At 62.1% G+C, this 20,697-nt stretch overlaps 1 protein-coding gene across 2 annotated transcripts in view; it reads right to left on the bottom strand.

The window, feature by feature from the left end:
* The window catches only part of SLC9A3 (solute carrier family 9 member A3), a 33,847-nt gene extending 15,456 nt beyond the window's left edge, over positions 1–18,391 (bottom strand). Inside the window, exon 1 of one of the 2 annotated variants that reach the window (XM_036226076.1) lies at positions 18,152–18,391. In XM_036226076.1, coding sequence (XP_036081969.1) covers positions 18,152–18,368 — 217 coding nt within the window. In that variant the 5' untranslated portion in view covers positions 18,369–18,391. The remainder of the gene's footprint in view (positions 1–18,151) is intronic. The other variant, XM_036226075.1, reaches the window with a different exon arrangement.
* Positions 18,392–20,697: the final 2,306 nt, after the last annotated feature.

The following is a 20,697-nucleotide window of genomic DNA, read 5'->3' as shown; positions in this document are numbered from 1 at the left end:
ACTCAATAGGTTGAAAGCGGCAATTTGCTAGTGGTTTTGCAATTAAGCACATAATGGGCATTTCAGGAGTCGGTCAGCCAAGTTCCAGCCCAAAGCACCTACAGCGTCCACGTCGGCTGTGGGCGGCGAGGCCCGCCAGCCGGGCTGGCCCGTGGACGCAGGCAGGGACTCGGCTCCCGGCCGGGCCCCATCACTGCGGGCCGCACGGCCCCTCCCTCCCTCCCCACCTGTCACCAGGAGGCAGCGGCTGGGCTCGTGCCTCAGGGCCCCTGGGAAGAGGCATTGCGAGGGCCCCCACGCACGGGCCCCTTCCCTTCCCACTCCCCCGTCTGCAGCTGCAGGCGGGGGCAGGGGAGGACGCCCCGGTTCCTGTGCAGTGACCCCCAATCAACGGCTGGGTCACCGCTGCCAGGCAGCGCGGTCTTCTGGGGGTGCACACAGGGCGGCGGGCACTTGGCCGGCTCCCAGACGGTCCCCACTGCCTGCACCTTGGAAGGCCACGCACTCATGCGGGCTGGGTCACAGGACGCTGGCGGCTCAGGGGGGGTCCCGAGTACCTTGTTCCCTTCAGGGACACAGAGGCTCCAGAGACACAAGTTGCAGGTGCCCGCCACCTGCTCAGGACCCGCAGCTCCAGGGCCCACGCCTGGCCCGTCCGGACCCAGGGCCACCGACGCAGAGCAGAGCCCGAGGTCCCGGGGCCACGCGCCACCCGGAGGCTGGGGCCAGGGACGGAGCACGTGGTGCAAGGCCACGTGTCACATTCCCGCGTCTGCTGGGAAGAGCCGGCGCCCTGCACGGAGCCCACAGGGCGCCCCCGGGCCGCGGACGGCGCCTCGCCGTGGCAGGCGGTTCCGGCGACAGCCGTCGGGCCGCGACTCCCAAGTCCACGGGTAACTGATCGCCAAGGCCAGAGTTCCAGCTAATTAAGCGCAAAAGGCAGGGCCACAGGGCGGCGAGGACAGGGGACACAGGCTTTTAGGTCTGATTACAAACCCTCCGACCAGCGACCAGTGAGAAAGGTCAGGAGGCGCCGGCCGGCCGGCCACAGCCGGAGTTGGCCCCGGACAGAGCGGGTGCCGGGGGCTCGGGAAGGTCATGGCTGACGCGAGTCCCACCCCCGGGCCGCCAGGGGTCAGGCCCTGCGTGGGGCCAGCCCCAGGGCTCCGCGCAGACCCCGCGAGGCGGCCAGCGAAGCCTCCGGTTTTACTTTAACGGGCGTGGCTGTGGTACATTAACCCGCGGGCGAGGCGGCCAGCGCCCCGGGCCAGGCCTTTCCGGGGAGGGCTGGCTGGGGACCCACATCGCTTCGTGGGGTCAGGGTGGGACCTGAAACATCAGACCCCCAGGTCCACACACACACGCGGAGAGACAGACACACGCTGTGGGCGCCCAGCACTGCCTGCAGCAAGGCGGGGGGCCCCTCAGCACTCTCCAAGATGGGGGCTGGCTCTGTGCGCCCCCCGCTCCCTGGGACCCCCACGCGGGCTGAGCTCGCCCGGTGCCCTGTGAGGGTTTACAGCGAACGTGGCAGCGTCGAGCCCAGGGCAGTGACAACAAGAATCATGGCGTCTGCGAGCATCGCCTCAGCGGCCCGCGCCTCTCCCTGCACGGATGCCCCGGATGGGTGCTCCCAGGTCACCGTCGGCTGCAGCGACGTGCACCCTGGCCTCCTCGGGGCGGGGGGGTGCTGCAGGGGGCCGGCGGGTCTGGGGGGCTGCTTTCTGCCTCCCCGTGCGTCGGGCTCACAAGCCACACGTGTTTTACACGCCGCATGTTTGCAAAACCCAACCTTCATTCATTTTTAAGTGAAAACCTGGGCTTGTTAGTCCTGGAGGCAGCTCGCTCTTCCGCTCCGGACCAGCGCGAGCGACGGCCGTGCAGACGAAGGCAGGCTAGGCCCGCCCGGGGGCCACCGCCATGGGGCGGCCGCTCACGGCAGGCAGGAAGAGCCCGCGCCCCGCGCCCCAGGCACCGCCGGCTCAGGGAGCCCTTGTGCCAGTGCCCAAGGGCGGCGCCCGCGTCCCGGAGTGCTGAGGCCCCCTGCCCCGCGCCTGTCCTCCCTGGAGGACACGTCCGAACCACGAACGTTGCTGCAGCGAGTCATTCCTGTGTCCTCATCAGCGCTCACCTTCACCTGAAACACCGCCTCCCACAGATACCTTTGTAGAAGATGCTCCTTAGACAAGCTGGGGTGCAGCTTTCATGGGGCCCCACCGGCCTCCTCACCCGAATCACGAGAAACGTGTCCCCTGCGATGACAGCGATAAGCCAGGGCGAGAACTCGCACGTGCTGCGCTGTGGCCCCTGAGGCCTTCGGGGGGCAGGGGGCAGGGCGAGGAGAGGCAACGGGGCGGCATTCAGGGTCCCCCCAGCACCAGAGAGTCCCCCAGGGGAGCGCTTCATCTAAAAGGACCCTCGCCATCCCTGTAGGGCGAGTGGCGGCCACCCAGCAGGCGTCACTGATGGTGGCGCGTGGGTCTCCGGCCGGTGACGGTGCGCGCTGTCAGGTGATGCCGGGGGTGGAGGGCCAGGAGCCAGGGAGAGCCTCCACCCGCAGCGCCGCAAGCATGCCGGGACGTACCCTATACAGAGTGCGACTGAGAGCCGAACGAGCAGTTTCTGAGCAATGAACGAGAGAGAAAGACGGGGGAGATGCAGGAGGTGCCCGTGAGCAGCACCGTTCACGACCTTCTCCACCCTGACAGGGCTCTGGCCTCCTGCAAGATCACCGCAGCCCGCTCCCACGCACACCCCCCCTGACCAAAGGGAGCAGGCAGGTCGACAGGCATCAGCACAGGCACCCGCCCCCTGCCCAGAGCTGCCCAGCCCAGCAGGCCGGCACCCCAGGCTCTGTGGGCACCGCCCGGCCCACGCGGCCCACGCAGAGGTCGCTTCTACACAAGGCCACTTCTCCCAGACCAGGAGAGGTAGCTATTTTGTTTAATTCATATAAACAAACATAGAAAGTCAAACAAAAGAAAACACAGAAGAATATCTCTCCAATGAAGGAACAAGGAAAAGCCCCAAGGAAAAAAAAAAAACCCTCAGAAACAGTCATCGGGATTCTCACAGAACTTGAGAGCAGATGGAGGAACTCTGGGAGAACTTCAGCAGAGAGTCACAAGGTCTAAGAAAGAGCCAAGCAGAGCTGAAGGGTACAGTCACCGAAATGAAGAATACTCTAGAAGGAGTCGACACAGATCAGCTAATGGAGAAGACCGGACTGGCAACCTGGACGCCAGACGAGTGGACGCGACAAATCAGAACAGCAACAATAGAGAGGAATTTTAAGAAACGCGGGGAGTTTAAGGGACCTGTGGGCCAACATCCAGTGCGCAAACAGCTGCGTTATAGGGATCCCAGAAGGAGAAGGAAGAGAGAAAGGAACAGAAACTATTTGAAGAAATAATGGCTGAAAAGTTTCCCAACCTGGGAAAGGAAGCAAACATCCAGGCCCAGAGATTTCCAAACAAGACAAACCTGAAGAGACCCCGCCAAGACCTATTGTAGCTAAAGTGGCAAAAGTTAAAGATAACGGCACAATGCTGAAGGAAGCAAGAGGAAAATCAGCTAGAACAACAGCAATCTTGTATGGCTGTCAGCTGACTTCTCAGAAGCAGCATTACAGCCAGGAGGAGGTGGCGGGACATTTCAAGTGCGAGAGAAAGAACCCACAAGCCAGAATGGTTGGTCCAGCAAGGTCATCACTCAGCACTGGAGGGGAGATAAAGAGTTTCCCGCACAAGCAAAGCTAAAAAAATTCATCACCATTAATCTAGCTTTAAAAGGAACGGTAAAGGTTATGCTTTAAGCAGAAAAGGAAAGGCCATAACTAGAAATAAGAAAATGTGATAAAGGACAAATACTCACAGATAAAGCCAAATGCATAATAAATACAGTGAATTAGACTTTTAAAAAGTCACTACAAAGGCCAAAAAACAAAAGCGCCAAACTCAACCCAAACTATAATAAGTAGCTGGGAGAGACACAGATCTAAAATATGACACTAAAAACACAGAGCATAGATGGGAAAGTGAAAATGCAGCCCTTTTAGAATATATTCAAACTAAAATGCCTGTCATCTTAGAATAGACTACTATAGATACAGAATGCTAGATCTAAACCTCACGGTAACCACAAACCAAAAACCCACAAAAAGATACATAAAGAACAAAAAGAAAGGAACCCAAACGAAACACTCAAGAAATCCAGCACACTACAAGGGAAGAGATCAAAGGAAGAAGAAAACAGAGAACTACAAAACAATTTAAAAAAAATAAAAGAGGAAAAAAAAGGCAACAAGCACCTAATTTAAGTGTAAATGGATTAAATGCTCCAATAAAAAGATAGAGTGGCTGAATGGATTGAATAACATCCCACTTATACACTGCTTCCAAGAGACTCACTTCAAAAATACAGACTGCACAGAAAGGAAAAAGATACTCCATGCAAATAGAAATAAATAAATAAAGCTGGGGTAGCAATACTTATATCAGACAAAAAAGACTTTAAAACAAACAATGTGAAAAAGACAAAGGTCATTGCGTAATTATAAGAGTTGATCCAAAAAGAGGATAGATATAACAACCATAAATATCTGCACACCCAACAAAAGAGCACCTACATACATAAAGCAAATATTAATGAACATAAAGGGAGAAATGGTAATAAAATAACAGTAGAGAATTTTAATACCACACTCACATTAATGGACAGATTGTTCAGACAGAAAGTTCATAAGGAAATAATAGTTTTAAATGTCACATTAGACCAGATCGACTTAATAGATATTTATATAGCATTTCACCAGAAGGAAAAAAAAGCTGCAGAAAACACATTTTTTCCCCCAAGTGCACCTAGAACCGTCTCCAGGACAGACCACACGTTAGACCATAAACAAAAGCAAGGAGACTGAAATCACATCGAGCACCTGTTATGACCACAATGGCATGAAACTAGAAATCAGCCACAGGAATAAAACCAACAGCACCCACAAATACATGGAGACCAATTCACATGCTCCAAATAATGAATGAATCAAAGAGGAAACCAAACAGGAAATTAAAACTACCGTGAGACAAATAAAAATGAAAACGCAGCTTTCCAAAATTTATAGGATTCAGCAAAGCAGTTCCAAGAAGGAAGCTCATAACTAGGCAGGCCACCTCAAGAAGCAGGAGAGACTCCAGACGAGAAAGCAAACTCTATACCTGAAGGAGCGAGAGAAAGAACAAACAAAACCCAAAGTATACAGAATTAAAGAAATAATAAGATCAGAGCAGAAATAAGTGAAATAGAAATTTTTTAAAAACAATAGAAAAAGTCAAAGAAACAAAGAGCTGGTTCTCTGAAAAGGTAAACAAAATTGGCAAACCTTAGCCAAACTCATCAAGAATAAAAGAGAGCCCGAATAAATAAAATTATGAATGTAAGAGAAGTTATAACTGACGACACGGAAATACAAAAGATCACTGAAGAATACCACGAACCATTATATGCCAACGAATTCAATAATCTAGAAGAAATGGATAAATTTCTAGAAGCATATACCTTCCAAGACTAAAACAGGAAGAGATAAAAAAAAAAATCTAAACAGACCAATTACTAGCAATAAAATGAAGCAGTAATAAAAATAAAAAACCCAATAAATAAAAGTCCAGGGTCAGGTGGCTTCGCAGGTGAATTCTACCAAACATTTAAAGAAAAATTAACACTTATGCTTTTTAAACTACTTCAAAAAGTCAAAGAGAAAAGAACACAGCTAAACTCATTCTGTGAAGCCAGAATTACTCTAATACCAAAACTAGACAAGGACACTGCAAAAAAATAAATAAAATTACAGGTCAATATCCTTGATGAACATAGATAAAAAAATTCTCAACAAAATATTAGCAAACCGGATTCAACAATACATTAGAAGGATCATACAGTGTGACCAAGTGGGACTTAAGCCACGAATGCCAGGGTGATCCAACAAAGGCAAATCGATCAATGTGATACACTACATTAACAAAATGAATGATAAAAATCATATTATCATCTCAATAAATGCAGACATTTGACAAAATTAAACATCCTTTAATGATAAAAATTCTCAAAGTGGGTATGGAAGAAACATGTCAACATATTAAAGGCCATATACGGCAAACCCACAGCTGTTATTATATTCAACGGTAAAAAGCTGAAGGCATTTTCTCTAAGACCAGGAACGGGACAAGAGCAGCCACTCTCACTACTTCTGTGCATCACAGTATTGGAAGTTGCAGCTAGAGCAATCGAACAAGAAAAAGAAGTGAAAGGCATCCATATTGGAAAGAAAGAAGTAAAATTCTATTTGCAGATGCCATGATACTATATATAGAAAACCCTAAAGACTCCATCAAAAACTAATAAAGGAATTCAGTAAAGTTGCAGGATACAAAATCAGTATGCAGAAATCTGTTGTGTTTCTATATACCAGTAACAGATGATCAGAAGTTAAGAAAACAATCCTATTTATAATTACATCAAAAAGCATAAAATATCTAGGTAGGAATAAATTTAACCAAAGAGATGAAAGACGTACTCTGAAAACTATAAGACATTAAAGAAGAAACTAAAGATACAAATAAATGGAAGGCTACACCTTGCTCATGGATTGAAAAGATTCATCTTGTTAAAATGTCCTAACTACCTAAAACAATCTACAGAGTCAATGCAATTCCTATTAAAATACTAATAGCATTCTCTCAGAACTAGGACAACTAATCCTAAAATTTATATGAAACCAGAACCCATTCTGGGGGCAGCTTTTGTGCCCCCACATCTCACTGCTTGCCCTAAATGCAGGACACTCAGGGGCCAAGGGCAGGCGCTGCCCGGCCCTGCCGGGTCCCCACAGAGCAGCGCCCAGAGGGGATCAGAGTCACGTTTCTGCATATTGGACTTCAGGAGGCCAGACCGGTCTTGCCTCTTACTACGAGTTATTAGTATTCCATCCCTTTTCACCTAAAGGTTTCTTCATCGTAAGGCGAGAGTGTAAGATAAACATCGGATTCCTGCAAGGCAGGTGTCCTTCACTTTGGGTTTATTGTTTGGTGCCATGGCACGCAAGGCACCCCCACGGCGCGCACACGACCCCCCACGGCGCGCACACCACCCCTTCCTCAGCCCGCGCTGGGGGGCGGCGGCCCACGGGGCTCTCGCGGCGGGAGGCTGGGTTCGCGGCCTGCCACCCTCCTGCGCGGTGTGTCCAGAAGCGGGAGACCCTCCCCGCCAGGCGGGTGGCCTGTGTCACTGTCACGCAGTGGGGCTTGGCAGCGGGATTCGGGCCGCCGACAGCTGGACGCTGGGGCGGGCCAGGGCTCTGCCCAGGACAGGACGGGGCGCCCAGGGTGCCGGCCCCCGAGCTGCTCCTTCCCTGGGAGCAGGTGCGACTGCGCCGCGTCCGGTCGCCCGGGGGAGGGCGGAGCGCGCAGGGCGGGGAGGCGGGCGACGCGGGCCACGCAGACTGGCGCCCACCCCCAGGCGGCTCCGGGACGCGCCGATCTTCGGATGGTGAGGAAACCAGGACTGACAGAGGGAAGGCCACCGGGGTGCCCTGGCATCTCGGGCAGGGCGGGTGTGGAGCAGTCCTCTCAGTCCTCTACCCCCCCACCCCTGGAGGACGCCACAGGGTCAGGGTCAGCTGGCTGGGGGCGCCAGCTGGGGGAGCCTTGGCGAGGCTGGGGCTGCTTCGCTGGTCTGCAGAGCAGAGCTGGTGCTATCCCTGGGCTGCCCGCCACGTGTGCCCATCCTGCACCTGCCAGTGCCTCCCGTGCGGGGCACCCTGGTTGGCCAGAGAGGGTGCTGGCCAGGACGTGCTCCCCTCAGGCCCCAAGGCCCCGGAACGCAGGGCACCGGGCGAGGCTCACAGCAGCCCGGCCAGCGGCCCTGGCCGAGCAGGGGTGAGTTAGTGAGTGAAGGATTTTGACAGCGGGGCAGTCTCGGAAACTCAACACCGCCTTCCTTTTCCACCGATCTGGGGAAAGCTGAGCTGGCGGGCGAGGGCGCGGTGCTTGCACCTGCTGGCGCCGGGCGTGGTGACAGAGGCCCCGCCCTGCCCCCTGCGCTGGTCGCTGGTTATATGTTTAAAGGGCTGTCGTGATGAGCCCAGGATCCCCGGCACACTGCGCTGGAGGTCAGCCAGCCCGCACTGTTCCGCCGCGGTGGCGGTGCGGGAGGTGCCCGAGCCGGCGACACCCTTCCCCGGGCCGTCCCCGCCACACCCCGCGAGGCAGCCCCTGCAGCTGGGCACTTGGCGGGTAGAAGCAGCACCCAGCGGGGTGAGGCCATGACATTGTTCCCACCCCCAGGGTAGGTGAGGACCAGGAGGCTGAGGTGGCAGTGGGGGGGGGGGCTGTCACACCCCCTCCTTGCCCAGCTTCAGAGAGCGCTGGCCCCTGCCCTTGCTGGGCGCCACGACACCGGCCTCCGGTCTCCGAGTCCATAGCTATCGTGTGGCCGTCTCGGGATTTTTGCTTTTATTCAGCTATTGTTTGTTGATCTCTTGTTACGTGTGGGGCGCGGCACAGGTAAGCACAGCGCCCACAGAAGGTCCACCAGGCTCCTCTTCCTCTCACCTGCTGAGCCCTCCAGCCCAGGCGGGGCCGAGGGGGATCGGGCTGCTGGCCACGTCCCCACTGCGGAGGCCGAGTCTCAGAGGGGCAGCAGCTGGCCCTCACGCGGGCCAGGCGGGAGCCAGCGTGTGGGAGGCCCTAGACGGCCTCTGAGTTCCCACCCCCGAGGGAAAGGCTGGGCTCCCTGGCAGTGGGCTGGGGGAGGGCCACTTGGCTGTCCCTGTTAGAGGCTTGACCCACTGAGAGTGTGTCATTTGGTCACAGAGGCCTTTCCAGCTTGAAAAGCCACCAGGCACCCCCAGGGCAGGGCCCCAGAGCAGGCCTGGGAACGGGGTGCCCAGCACGAGCACAGCAGGTGGGCTTCAGGGACTCAGTCCCTGGGGGCGGCTCCAGCCATCTGGGGCACGGGGGCGAGGCCATGGCTGAGCCCCGGGCTCAGGGGCCCCCTGGAGGGACACGGAGGGGCGACGTGGCACCTGGCCTCGTGGCACCTGGCCTCGTGGCGCCTGGCCTCGTGGCACTGTCCAGCAGATGTGTGTGGGGTGATGATGACTCAGCGGAAGTAGACGTCACCTGACCCTATGCCGTGGGCTGTCCTGGCCCGCGTTTCACCCACTCTTCCCTGCCCCTCTTTGGGGGTGTTGGTGCCACAGAGAAAAGGGAGGGGCCCCCGAGAGTCACAGAGCTAGGATTCAGCCCAGGCCCAGCGTCCATGGCACGTGAGAAATAGATCTTAACAGCACAGGCCGAAGCTCTCAGCCCCACAGAAACCAGTGCACTCCTGCATGTGTGCACACACGCACACGTGCACACACAACCGCACACGCGAAGGCAGGCATGCGGGCCTCCCTGGTGGCCCTGCCCTGTTCCCGTCCACGTCCAGCTAGCGAGCGGGGTGCAAACTATGCTGAGCGCCTAGCTGTGGGGGGGCCACAGTTCTGTGCTCACTGCACCCCAAACCTAGGCTTGCTGAGTCTAAGAAGAAACAGCCCCGGCGAACGGGCGGTTTCCACCCTCTGCATCCCCCCCAAGCTGCGAGACGCAGGTGCTTCCAGCTTCCCATGCTGCCCTTGCAAGAACCCCTTTTCCAAGCCCTGTTGGACTTTGGCACGACAGCTCGGCAGGTGGTGAGTTCGTGGAAGGGAAGAAGCAGAGTCTGGCCCTCCCCCGCCCAGCCCTGCTCCTTCCCTGGGCCCAGGGTGGGCCCTGAAGGGCCATCTGCCTGTGCCCCCGAGGCTGGAGGTCCCGCCCTGGGTGGCTACAGGAGCCTTCCTGGAGCTGGCCTGGTCTGCCGCAGGGGCCACGCGCCCGAGGCAGAGCGTTGTCTGGGGAAGGGGAGATAACGCTGTCAACCCCTCCCTCCCCTCAGCCCCCCACCTCCATCGAGGGCCCCCGCCACCCCCCTCTCCCGTCTGCCCCTGGGGCTGGGGCTTCAGACTGAGCATGCTCCCCCCAGGTCCTCCCAGCCAGGCCCCATCCCTTCCAAGGCCCATCTGGACTGCCCCCCAGATGGTAGCCTGGCTGCCATCTGATCCCCCAGCCTGGACTCTGACCCTCACCCGGTAAACCACAGGCTCTCGCCTCTTTCCAGACCTGAGTGAACACTTGGGCTTGAGATGTGGACTTGAGACGCAGCCGGTTGTGAGGAAGGGCCCCAGGCCCTGTCACAGCACCTCATCTGACCCGGAGAACGGGAGCATGCACCCCGCGTGGGCGCCGCCCGCACCTCCGCCCTGGGCCTCAGCCCTGGCCGGCTGGTGGTCAGCGTGCACGAGGGCCACCCCTGGTCCGGCAATGGGCCACCATGCCCCCTCCCGGTCCCAGCCCTGAGCCTTGCTGGGGCGGGGCAGGCCCAGGGACCCAATCGACAGCCTGTCAGGGCCTCAGAGACTCAAGCCTGTGTCACTGGGGCCTCCGGAGGCCCCCGGGGGCAGACCCTGTACCTCTGGTCCGCCCCCAGCAAGCATCCACATGGGCTGTCTGGCTGTTTATCTGAACATGTTAATGGGAAGATCTCACAAAGCAGAGGGGCCCTTAACATTATGAACCCCTGGGAGCTTTGCTTGGCCGCCTGAGCGGCCGCCGCCCCCAGCCCAGGGACCCTGTTCTCCCAGGGGCGCCTGGTGCTTCTTGCTTAGAAGCTCCTGCTTTCCCGGCTCCTGCGACCTCAGCTGGCTCCACCAGCTGCTCCCCAAGCGCCCACACACGCCCATCCGGTGCCCTGTACCTCTGGCGCACCCCAGAAATGCTGCTACCCTCACCTTGGGGCTCCCTCGTCCGTCATTGGTCACTGTTGCACGTGATGCTGTGACCCCCCGTCTGCCTGTCCCCACTCAGGAATGCCACGCTCCGCGGGAGGTCTGGGCCTGCTCTGTTGGGAGCCGCCGCCTCGTGGCCTGCAGCGGTGCCAGGCACGGCGGCCCCAGCACTTGCCGAAAGGATGTCACACTGCCAGGCGCTCTCCCGGCGCCCGGAGCGCTGCCGCTGGAGCCCGGAGCGTGTTGGGGCTGCGTCAGAACATCGAACTGTCAAGCCCGGGAGGGGTCGTGGGCCGAGTGTACCCACCCCGGCCCAGGCTCCGTCCCGGGATGTGAGCAAGCCAGGACCTGGTGGGCCTCTGTGTCCCTGGAGGCCGGCATGCCGGGACCCGGGGGTCCGCTCTGCCTTGTTCTGGGAGCCCAGACAGGGTGGACAGGGCCGATTTCGTCTGTGGCGGAGGGTGCTGTCGACTCACACAGGCGAGCCTGGTGTCGCCCAGGGACCTGGCCCACCCGGGCAGCTGTGTGTGGAGCAATGGTGCTTCCACCCTGAAGCCCAGCACGCCCGCCGTGCTCTGAGCCGGCGTGGGCGTCGCATTCGGTGGGCGTTGGCACTGGGTGTGCCGCGCAGCTCGCAGGAGGCCGTGTGGCAATCCGGAGAAAGAATGTGGCCGGCCGAGGAGCTTAGCGAGCCTCCTTGCAGGCCCAGCACCCGAGGTCTGGAGGCAGCTCACGAGCAGGTGACAGCGTAACAGTCATCGATGCGGTCACCCTCCTGCCACGCGGCACGTGCACGTCTGCAGACGCGTGGCTGGGGGCGCAGCAGGGTCGGGGCAGACGCAGCCCCCGCTTTTGCAGCCCCCACCCAGATGAGGCGTCCTCTGGGGCTGGGGGCTGGGGGCTGGGGGGCCGCAGGGTTCTCGGCTCAGGAGAGGTGAGGCGGAGAGGTCCCTGGTCGGTGGGGCTCAGCGCCTTGGAGACCAGCCTGCCTGGGGAAGGGGCCTGTGCGTGCCTGTGCGTGTGCGCGCATGTGTGCACGCGTGCATGCGCGTGTGGGTGCATGCGCGCGCGTGTGTGTGTGTGGTGAGGGTGGGGATCTGGGCTTCGCCGTGAGCCGAGGGGAGCCAGTGCGCAGCAGGGCCACAGTGGGGTGGGTGGGAGGCCACCACGCACCCACCCCGGCCCACACACCCCCGAGCTCACCGTTCCCCAGCACGATGGGCTCTGTGGGCACCTGGGCTCACCCGGCAATGCCCTTTCCTCAGGCCCGAGCAGAGACGAGGAGATAGAACACAAAGGGATGAAGAGGTCAGGGTGGAGGCCGGTGCCTGGGGACCAGGAGGAGGCAGGCGGGGTGGCGGCCAGAGCAGAGCCTCACGCTGGGGACATCCCCGGCACCTCGCAGCTTTACGCAGTGCGGGGCACAGGGGCCAGGGGCAGGGCAGTGGGCTCTGCTTGGACCCAGCTCCCCAGCAGGGGAGAGGAAAAGGGCCCCGAGACAAACTCTGAGCACCTGCGGGGGCGAGGAGGGCCCAGGAGCTGAGGAGAGCTCGGGCCCTGCTCAGCCCTGACCCTGGCCGGCCCTGACCCTGACTTTGGCTGGCCTTGTCCATCACACACTGAGCACCTGCGGGGGCGAGGAGGGCCCAGGAGCTGAGGAGAGCTCGGGCCCTGCTCAGCTCTGACCCTGGCCGGCCCTGACCCTGACTTTGGCTGGCCTTGTCCATCACACACTGAGCACCCCAACCTCTCAGGTGCACAGATCCTGGTGAAACTCGCTCAAAGGGACTCGCCAACACATGCCGGGAGAGGGTGTGTGGACAGGGACCCCGACTCTGGGCTGCCCTCACCGCTGGGGACCATGGCGACAGGCTGGGCACACTGGGCCAGAGCGGAGCCTTCCAGGAGGGGCGAGAGCTGGCAGAGGGGGGCTCGGGGCTGACGTGCCTATGAATAATAAAATGCCAGGCTAACCAGGTTCCAAGATGGAGAGCCCAGAGACAGGTCTCTGCAAAGCCCTGCTCAGAGAGCATGCGTGGGCCGGGGCCAGGCTCTGCAGGGCGGCCTGGCGCCCCTGAACTCTCCTACCGGAAGCCGGCCCAGGTGGGAGGCTCCCTGGGGAGTCCCCTCTGAGGAGCAGGCAGGACTGGGCCCTACCGTACTTTGTGACCTTTGCCCCCCTTCCTCAGGATATTCCAGGCAATACCTTAGCTCCCAAAGCCGGGGGTTGTTTCACAGCCGGGACAGATTCCCCCTGGGCAGTTCCTGAAACACAGAGACTTTGCACCTCCAGCCAGGAGCTTCCGGAGTGCCCCTGGTTCCAGGCCCTAGGTGAAAGGTCCCACTGCAGGCCCCCTGGCCCCGTCGCGCCTGTCAGGGCTGGGGTCCACGAGGGCCCCCTGACTGGTCTACCCGTGGGAAGACAGAGTCCACCGAGAACTCCCACGGGTCACCATGCCCTCCTAGGCCACCTTCATCCTCCAGATCCTCTCAGGTGACCCCTCCAGGGGAATGAGGGAAATTCGGTGGGGGGGGGGAGGGGGACAGGACGTGGAGGGTGACTGGGAGGCCATGGGGGGGCAGGGTCATGCTCAGCACCAGGGGCCCCAGCCTAAACACAGAACATGGGAAGCCAACCCCGGAGGTGAACCTGCCCCACGGCCTGGCATGGGGTTCGGGCAGACGCCCAGCACCCTCTGGCTGTGCCTCGGGAAGACCCGCATAAGGCAGGGGGTCTAGGCAGAAGTCACACGGCCACGGCCCAGGTCCCCGTGCCCTAGGTAGATAAGAGGGGCCGTGGCCTTGTGCCCAGGGGGTCTGGCGCCGCAGGGCTGGGGGCTGGACTGCGGCCGTGCTGGCTGCAGGAGACGTCCACAGAGGGCTGTGGAGGGGACAGGAGCTGGGGGTCCAGGGACACAGGGCCTGGCGGTAGGTCGGAGTCCGACTGACAGGCGATCGCAGAGGGCACAGCCCCGGGGCTCTGCTCCCATGGTGCCCCACGAGACCCCACAGCTTCTCGGGGGCAGAGCAGGCAAGTGGCTCCGAACGGAGCCCCAAAGCCCCCTGCGGCTCCTCACGGTGCTCGGGTCACCCGGGCCAGGCCCCAAGGGGAAGCACTACCGAAGACCGCAGGCTGGGGCGTCGGGTCAGGGGGCACGGGGTCTCAGAGGACGCGCTGCTGCTGGGGAGGGAGGGGCCACCTGGACACCCACCCCGAGCCTCCACCCTTATCCATTCCACACTCCCCACACCTCCGCTGCGGCTTGGGGCGGCCCTTCCGTCCTCCTGGGGGGGGACAGTGGGGCTGCGGTCCCCCCCAGAGAGAGGCGAACACACAGACCCTCAGCCCTGCAAGGAGTCTCCGCCTTTCCCCCACTTCCCAGTGGCTCAGACCAAAGTCGGGGTGCCCAGCATGTGACCCCAAATGAGAGGTCTGCGAGTTCCCACATCAGACACTGCCCCCTACCCTGCCGAATCCAGTCCATGCTGTCCGGGATTGGCGTGGGGTCCTCCCTCACCCCGAGACCCACAGGGACGTCAGCTGGGCACCTGAGCGGTCTGTGCTCTGAAGCGTCCCTGGCCTGGGGCTTGGGAACGAATGGGCCCTGCTGGCCCGAACCACCCCCACCCCAGCCCCCGCTCCAGTGACTCTCCTCTCCGCCGTCTGCCCCACAGCCGGGGCAGTGGTCTGAGAGCCCAGAGCTGGCTGAGTCCCTCCCACCCCCGGGCACCGTGGTGAAGACCAAAGTCCTCCCCGGCCTGCGGCTGGACTGCCTTGGCCTCCCCACGGGCCTCCCTCGGCCTCCCTCAGCCTCGGACACTGCACGCTGCCCTCCGCCCACGAGCACCTTCCCCGGCCGCCCACCACCTCCAGGGTTCTGTCTCCAGAAGCTGCCCGGACCCCCGCCCCGGGCGGGCCCCACCCAGCGGTGCCCACGGCCTCACTGTCTCTGCCTGGCCAGCCTGAAGTCCTCAAGGAAAGAGGAAGCCAGGCCTGGTCCAAGGCTCAGAGTGACCGTGGTGTGGGCAGCTGTGGGCTGGGACTCCCCAGGGGAGCACATGTCTCAGGGCCTAGGCGGGTCCAGAGGAAGGGCCGCCCACCCAGGGGCAGACACTGTCCCACTGCAGAAGGGCCCTGGGCTCAGCCTCCACTCAGCCCTGAGCTGCGGTCGGGGCCGCAGCCTCAGCAGCCTCCTTCTCTGTGAATTCCCTGGACATGCACCTACAGGAGGCCCCAGGGCATGTGGGTGGGGAGCTGGCAGCAAGCCCTTGGCGGGCCTGGGGTCTCGGGGTCTCGGGGTCTCAGGGTCTGTGGGCGCAGCAGCCATACCTGCTCCTTATCTTGTGGGGTGCTGCTGCGGCGGCAGCTTCCAGGGGCGGGACCCGGGTTCCCAGGCTGCCCTCCACCCCTCTCTGTCCCCAGCTGCCTCAGTGAGATGCTGCCTTGAAACATGCGTTTCGGGGTCCCCTGCTCCTTATTTCCCCAACGAGGTTACAAATGACCGGAAGCAATCCGATCTCTCTGACACAGGTGGGTCCGCAGCGCTCTCAGCACCGCGTGCGAGATGCTCAACCCGTGTGCGGAGTGACGAGGCTGGCCCGGCCCTGACCACCCCGAACGCGGACAGGGCCACGTGGCTCAGCGAGCGCCCCCCTGAGCTGTGGGGCCGGGCGGAGCTGTGCCGGGGTTCACGTGCACCCAGCGTTTGTGCACAGACCACGCCCCGCCGGGTGGAGGCCCGCGCATGCGTGGTCTATGCGGCTCGCGGGCCAGTGCCGCGAAGGGAGACATGGGAGGGGGCCTGGGCCCTGGGTCAGGACTAAGTGTACGTCTAGAGTTCTCGGAGGGGTCGGGGGGACCCACATCAGAGGGCTGGGCAGTGGGGAGCCCCTGCGTTACAGAGACCAGAGGTCTGCTTTGCCCCGCACGGAGCACGGTGGATTCTGTGGGGTGGCCCAAGCCTCAGGGGATGTCGAGCCCAGGCGGTCTGCACTGTTGGGGAGCCATGGCTGGCTCGATGTGACCCTGGTTTGTGGGGCCGAGCGCCAGTGGGCCGGCTCATTTCTGAGCTTTGGCTTTGAGGCCGGAGGGCTGCGAGGTGATGGCCGCCCAGAGGTGCCTGGTGTGGGCAGCTGCACTTGCGAGGTGGGGGACCCCAGCCGCAGTCTGTCCCTGGAGGTCCTGGGTGTGGGGCACTGTGGAGAGAGCGAGCTGTGGGGACCTTCGGGCCCGGGCTCAGGAGCAGGGCCCCAAGGCGCATGGGAAAGGGGGTGAGGCAAGGCCGTGAGGGTCAGGGGGGCTCCAGAGAGCAGGACGAGCTGGGTCACGTGAAGCCCATGCTGAGCTATGGGGAGGGCCTTGGGGACCTGGGCAGGGTCGGCGCAGGGGATCCCAGGCGATGAGGTGCCAGGGCACAGGAGGAGGGAAGGGCTGGGAGAGGGCTGGGTATGCGGAGGGCCCCAGCTTACTCTTTAAGTTGGGGGCCTACGTGTCTCTCCTGACCAAGACCTCAATGCTACTGCAGAGGCCAGCTCAGACACAGAACTGTGCGGGCAGCGTTGGGGCAAGGCCCCGCCCAGGGCGCGCCCGGGTCGTCCCTCGGAGATGCAGCCCCCCAACCCTGGCCTCCACCACCCCTCGCCTCTTACCCTGTGAGTGGGGCCAGCGATCCCAGGAGTGCCACAGGCAGGGGACATTGCACTGCTGGGGAATGCCTGAGAGCCTGTGCCCGCCCTGCCCGGGCGGAGGCCCTCTCAGCACGGTCCTGCGCTCGGACACCTGCGGCCACGGCTCTCCCGGGCCCGGCGACCTCTCGGGTCAGTGCCCTCGCCTCTCGCTGACCCTCTGGTGCCCTGGCGGCGGTCCCCACACCCTCAGAGCAGGCTGCAGCCTGCACACCGGGGCTGGACGGGAAAACGCTGGTTCTGCACTCCCCCGGGTCCACCCTTCATGCCATCACCCTTCCTGTGGCCTCGCAGAAAAGAGGAGGTGGCAGAGGAAGGGACCGGAACAGGGGCCATTCTTAGGGGAGCCGCGTGAGAGTCAGTTTGGGGCGCACCCAGAGCCCCAGGGCGAGGCTGGCCCTGCCACGCAGGACGGGCCGGGGCGGTGTGGGCCCTCCCCCAACAGAGACTCGGCGGCAGAGACGCAGCGTGAGACCCTCCCTGGGTGCTCATCTTCTACTCCCGACATCACAGCCCCCCTGGGAAAGCCCGTGGGGGACAGCATGAGCACCGAGGCCGGGCAGCAGGGCCAGGAACATGGAGGCCGGAGGCAGGGGGACCCAGAGAGCTCCTCAGAAGCAGCAGCAGGAGGGGGACCTCCAGGAGCCTCGGCCTAAGCAGGAGGTGAAGGGGGAACAACTGCCTCCAGCCTCTGCCCCGCGTGCCAGCACCCCAAGTTCTCTGAGGTCACGCCCCCAAACCCAGGACGTCGGTGCCCCGAGCTCCAGAGGGGCCCTCTCCTCTTTGCCTCACCCCTCCCCACTCCAAACTTATTGGTGGCCCGTCCCTCCACCGACTGTCCCATGGGGGGCAGTGTGTCCGCAGATGGGGCTCCCAATGCCCCCCCCCCAGGCTCCGCCTGGCAAGTCACACATGCCGTGGTCACAGCTCCGGCCTCCCCAGGACCTGCGGGCTGGCCACCTGCGGTTCCGCGGCTCTCCGGGAAGCTGACCTTCCCATCACCTTGCCGGCAGCCCCTCCACCCCACTTGCTGGCTCACTGGAGCGAGCTAAGAGGACAGACATCTGAGGACGCGGACTTTAAAGAGAGAGACCTTCTCAATGGAGAAATCGCTCCTGTAAATAGCATTTTGCAGGGTTTAATTTTGAGTGGCGCTGTTTTGCCTTCTGCACTGGGAACAAAACATCACTCCAGCGCCTACCCGCAAGGACGTTTTCTCTCTCAGGGCATCAAAAGCCCCTCTCCCGACAGGAAAACCCGGCGCAGGAGCCCCAGGGCGTTGGGGCGCGGCGGGCGCAGGGCAGACCGGAGCTCCGAACGCGGGACCCGGGGAGCCCGGAGCGCGCGGGACCCGCGACTTTCCGCGACCGGGACTGCGGCTCCGGGCCCGGCCAGGCTCGCGGCCCCCGAGCCTCGCCCTGCCTGCCCCAACTCCTCCGGGCTGGCGGCGGGGCGATGACGCCGGACGCGCCCCGTCCACAGGGAAGACGCGGCCGCGGCACAGACAGGGAGGAGGGCGGCGCGAGAGCCCGGCTCTGCCGCGGGCGCGCTGGCGCGGTCCCGCAGGTCCGCGCGTGGAGCGGGGCTGCTGGAGGGGGAGCCGCTCACCGATCTTGGCCACGCTGGCCACGAGGATCCAGAGCGCGATGATGTAGGGGTCCTGGACGTGGTGCCATTTGAAGGTGACCACCTCGAAGCCTTGGCTCGCGTCCTGAGCGTCGCTGGACCCCTGCTCGACGCCCAGCGCCCGCGGCACCTCACGCAGCGCCAGCAGCAGCGCCAGCGGCAGTCCCCAGCCGGGGCCCGGGGCCCCGCGCCGAGACATCTCCGCGCCGCTCAGCGCGCTGTGCAGACGCGCATGTCGTGGGATTCCGGCTGCGCTCGGGGGAACGCGCTGGCCCGCGCGCAGCCGAGAACGCTCGGGGTGCAGGCTGCTGTCCCGGTCCCCCGCCCGCCGGGGTGGCCTTTAATCTGGCGGCCCCCTCCCGCCCCGGGGCGGGGCCTTCCCGCCCCCGCTGCGCGCACGCGAGCTCAGACACCGCCGCCTCCCGGCACGCCCAGCCGGGTCTGACCGGCCCCTTGACCTCACCTCCCCACCCCTGAGCGCCCGATCCCTTGTGTCCCCCTCCCGCAAGGCCTGCGCCCTCTCCGCTCCCTCTCTGGCCTGGAGCCTGGGTCTGCAGGGCGCAGGACGCGAGGTCCGCGCGGCGTCCTGGCCGCAGCGCAACGGGCGACAGCCTCCCTTCGGGGCGGAGCACAGCGCCGGCCTCAGGGGTGGCGGGCTGTGCTGGGGTGCGGGCCACGCTGGGGTCCCTCTGGCTGCGGGGTAGTGGGTGCCTGGTGTATCTGACGCCCCTCAGTGGCATGCGCTCAGCTCCCGAATTGCCTGGGGCCGCCGTGGACACCATGGCCCCAAGCCAGGACCTGGGCCGTGAGCACCGCACTGGGGGCACGAGGGCCGGAGGGCGCCAGGGCGCCGGGCTCCTGCTGCCCTCCAGGGAACCCGCATTTCTTAACAGAATCCCAGGGCCCCTCCAGCCTCACCTTGGGTGCTGCTGAACCCAAGCCAATGGCTCCTCCTCCCCAGAGGGGGCCACGCCTCCCCCGACATCGGAGCCCAGCGGCCCTGCTCCCACCTCTGCTGGGGCCTGGAACGTCCTTCCCAGGGCAGGGCTCGGCTTAGGTGGACATGGGGGGGGTGGGGTCCGCGTCAACCCCCTGCTGCCTGTCAGACTCCAGGACTCCGCAAGGGCACCCCGCTCTTCGAAACCCAGCCTGCAGACTCCGCAGGGGCTGCCCCATGTCCTGTCCAGCCGCACACCAGGAAGCACACCTGGCCTCTCCTTCCGCTCCCACTGCTCCCCACCTCAGCAAACCTGTCTCCTCCACTTGCAAAATACAAACAGAACCAGCCACCGCTTGGCATGGCGCCCCAGCTGCCCGCCGGCCTGCACCCCTTCCGCCTGCCCTGCCAGTGGTCCCATTGGACCCTCCGACTCCAAGGGAAGCCCCTAGCACCCCGAGGACTCAGGCCCCTCCCGGACATCCCGAGACTCCGCTGCCCGGTGCCCCTGTCTTCTGGGGGCCTCCACTCCACGGTCCCTGGGATCCTGGGGGCTTCGCACCAGTGTCACCTGTGTGTCCCATCTGCTGACCTTCGGTCCCCCATGTTCCTCCACAGCTTCTGACGCTCTGTTCACTCGACTTCCTGTTGACTGCCCTCACTTGGGCCCGTCCTTTCCCCGTGGAGGTCTCAGGCTCATGGCCGCGTCCCAATGCCCAAAACAGTGCCCGACACCCAGAGACCCGCAGAGGCGTGGGTTGGATTGGATGAGGGGGCGGGAGGGGGGGCGGGTGGCTACATCTTCTAATATCTGAGTGTGTGTGTCGGGGTTTCAGGGGGCAAGGACAGTCCTGGGCTGGATGACGTCATTCCTTGGGTCCTCTAGTTTCTTGTGGATGGGAGGTGGTCATCAGTCATGTCATGGAGAGTGAGCTCAAATCGAGCCCCACTGGGTGACCCAGCTGAATGGCGGGTGAGGCTGAGTGACCATTTGGAGGGAGTTGCAGAGTTGGGGAATTGGTCTTCGCTGGGGATCCCTGGGGGGGCTTTCCAGCCATAAGACCTCTGTGGTAGTCCAGGGAGCCCTGGTGAGGCAGGAAGCCCAACCTCAGGGGTCCTCGTGAGCCTGGGGGAGGTGTCAGGCCGAGCAGAGCCCAGGGACAATGGGCCTGGAAGCTGCCAGGGTGGCCCTGTGTGGGGGCCACGGTGGGCAGGTGGTCGTTCCCAGCTCCAGCCTCAGCCTCCCGTCCCAGAGGCAGAGCCAGCTGGACATGGTCAGATGACCTCCAAGCGGACACCCACCCACCCCATGCCTCCTGGGTGGGGCCTTTGCAAGAGTGTCCTCTTTGAAGATGGTGCCCTCGCATTCCACAGGGAGGCCAGTGCCAGCCAGAACGGCATGTACTGTGATGGCCGGTGACCCTCAGTCACGCTGCCCTTGGGGGCTCTCACCAGCGCCCGTCCGAAGAGCTTTGGCATTTCCCTGGGAGCAGCTGCTTCCGGGACCCAGGAGGCAGTTCGCAGGCAGAGGGTTTGGGTTCAGAGGGAAGGCTGAGGCTGGCCATTTCCATCAGACAGTGTGCCGCACAGG

Source organism: Rousettus aegyptiacus, unplaced genomic scaffold (assembly GCF_014176215.1).
Source record: "Rousettus aegyptiacus isolate mRouAeg1 unplaced genomic scaffold, mRouAeg1.p scaffold_m13_p_8, whole genome shotgun sequence".
Classification (NCBI taxonomy): Eukaryota; Metazoa; Chordata; class Mammalia; order Chiroptera; family Pteropodidae; genus Rousettus; species Rousettus aegyptiacus.
The sequence above is the reverse complement of the archived record's forward strand: the minus strand, read 5'-3'. Positions and strand labels throughout refer to the sequence as shown.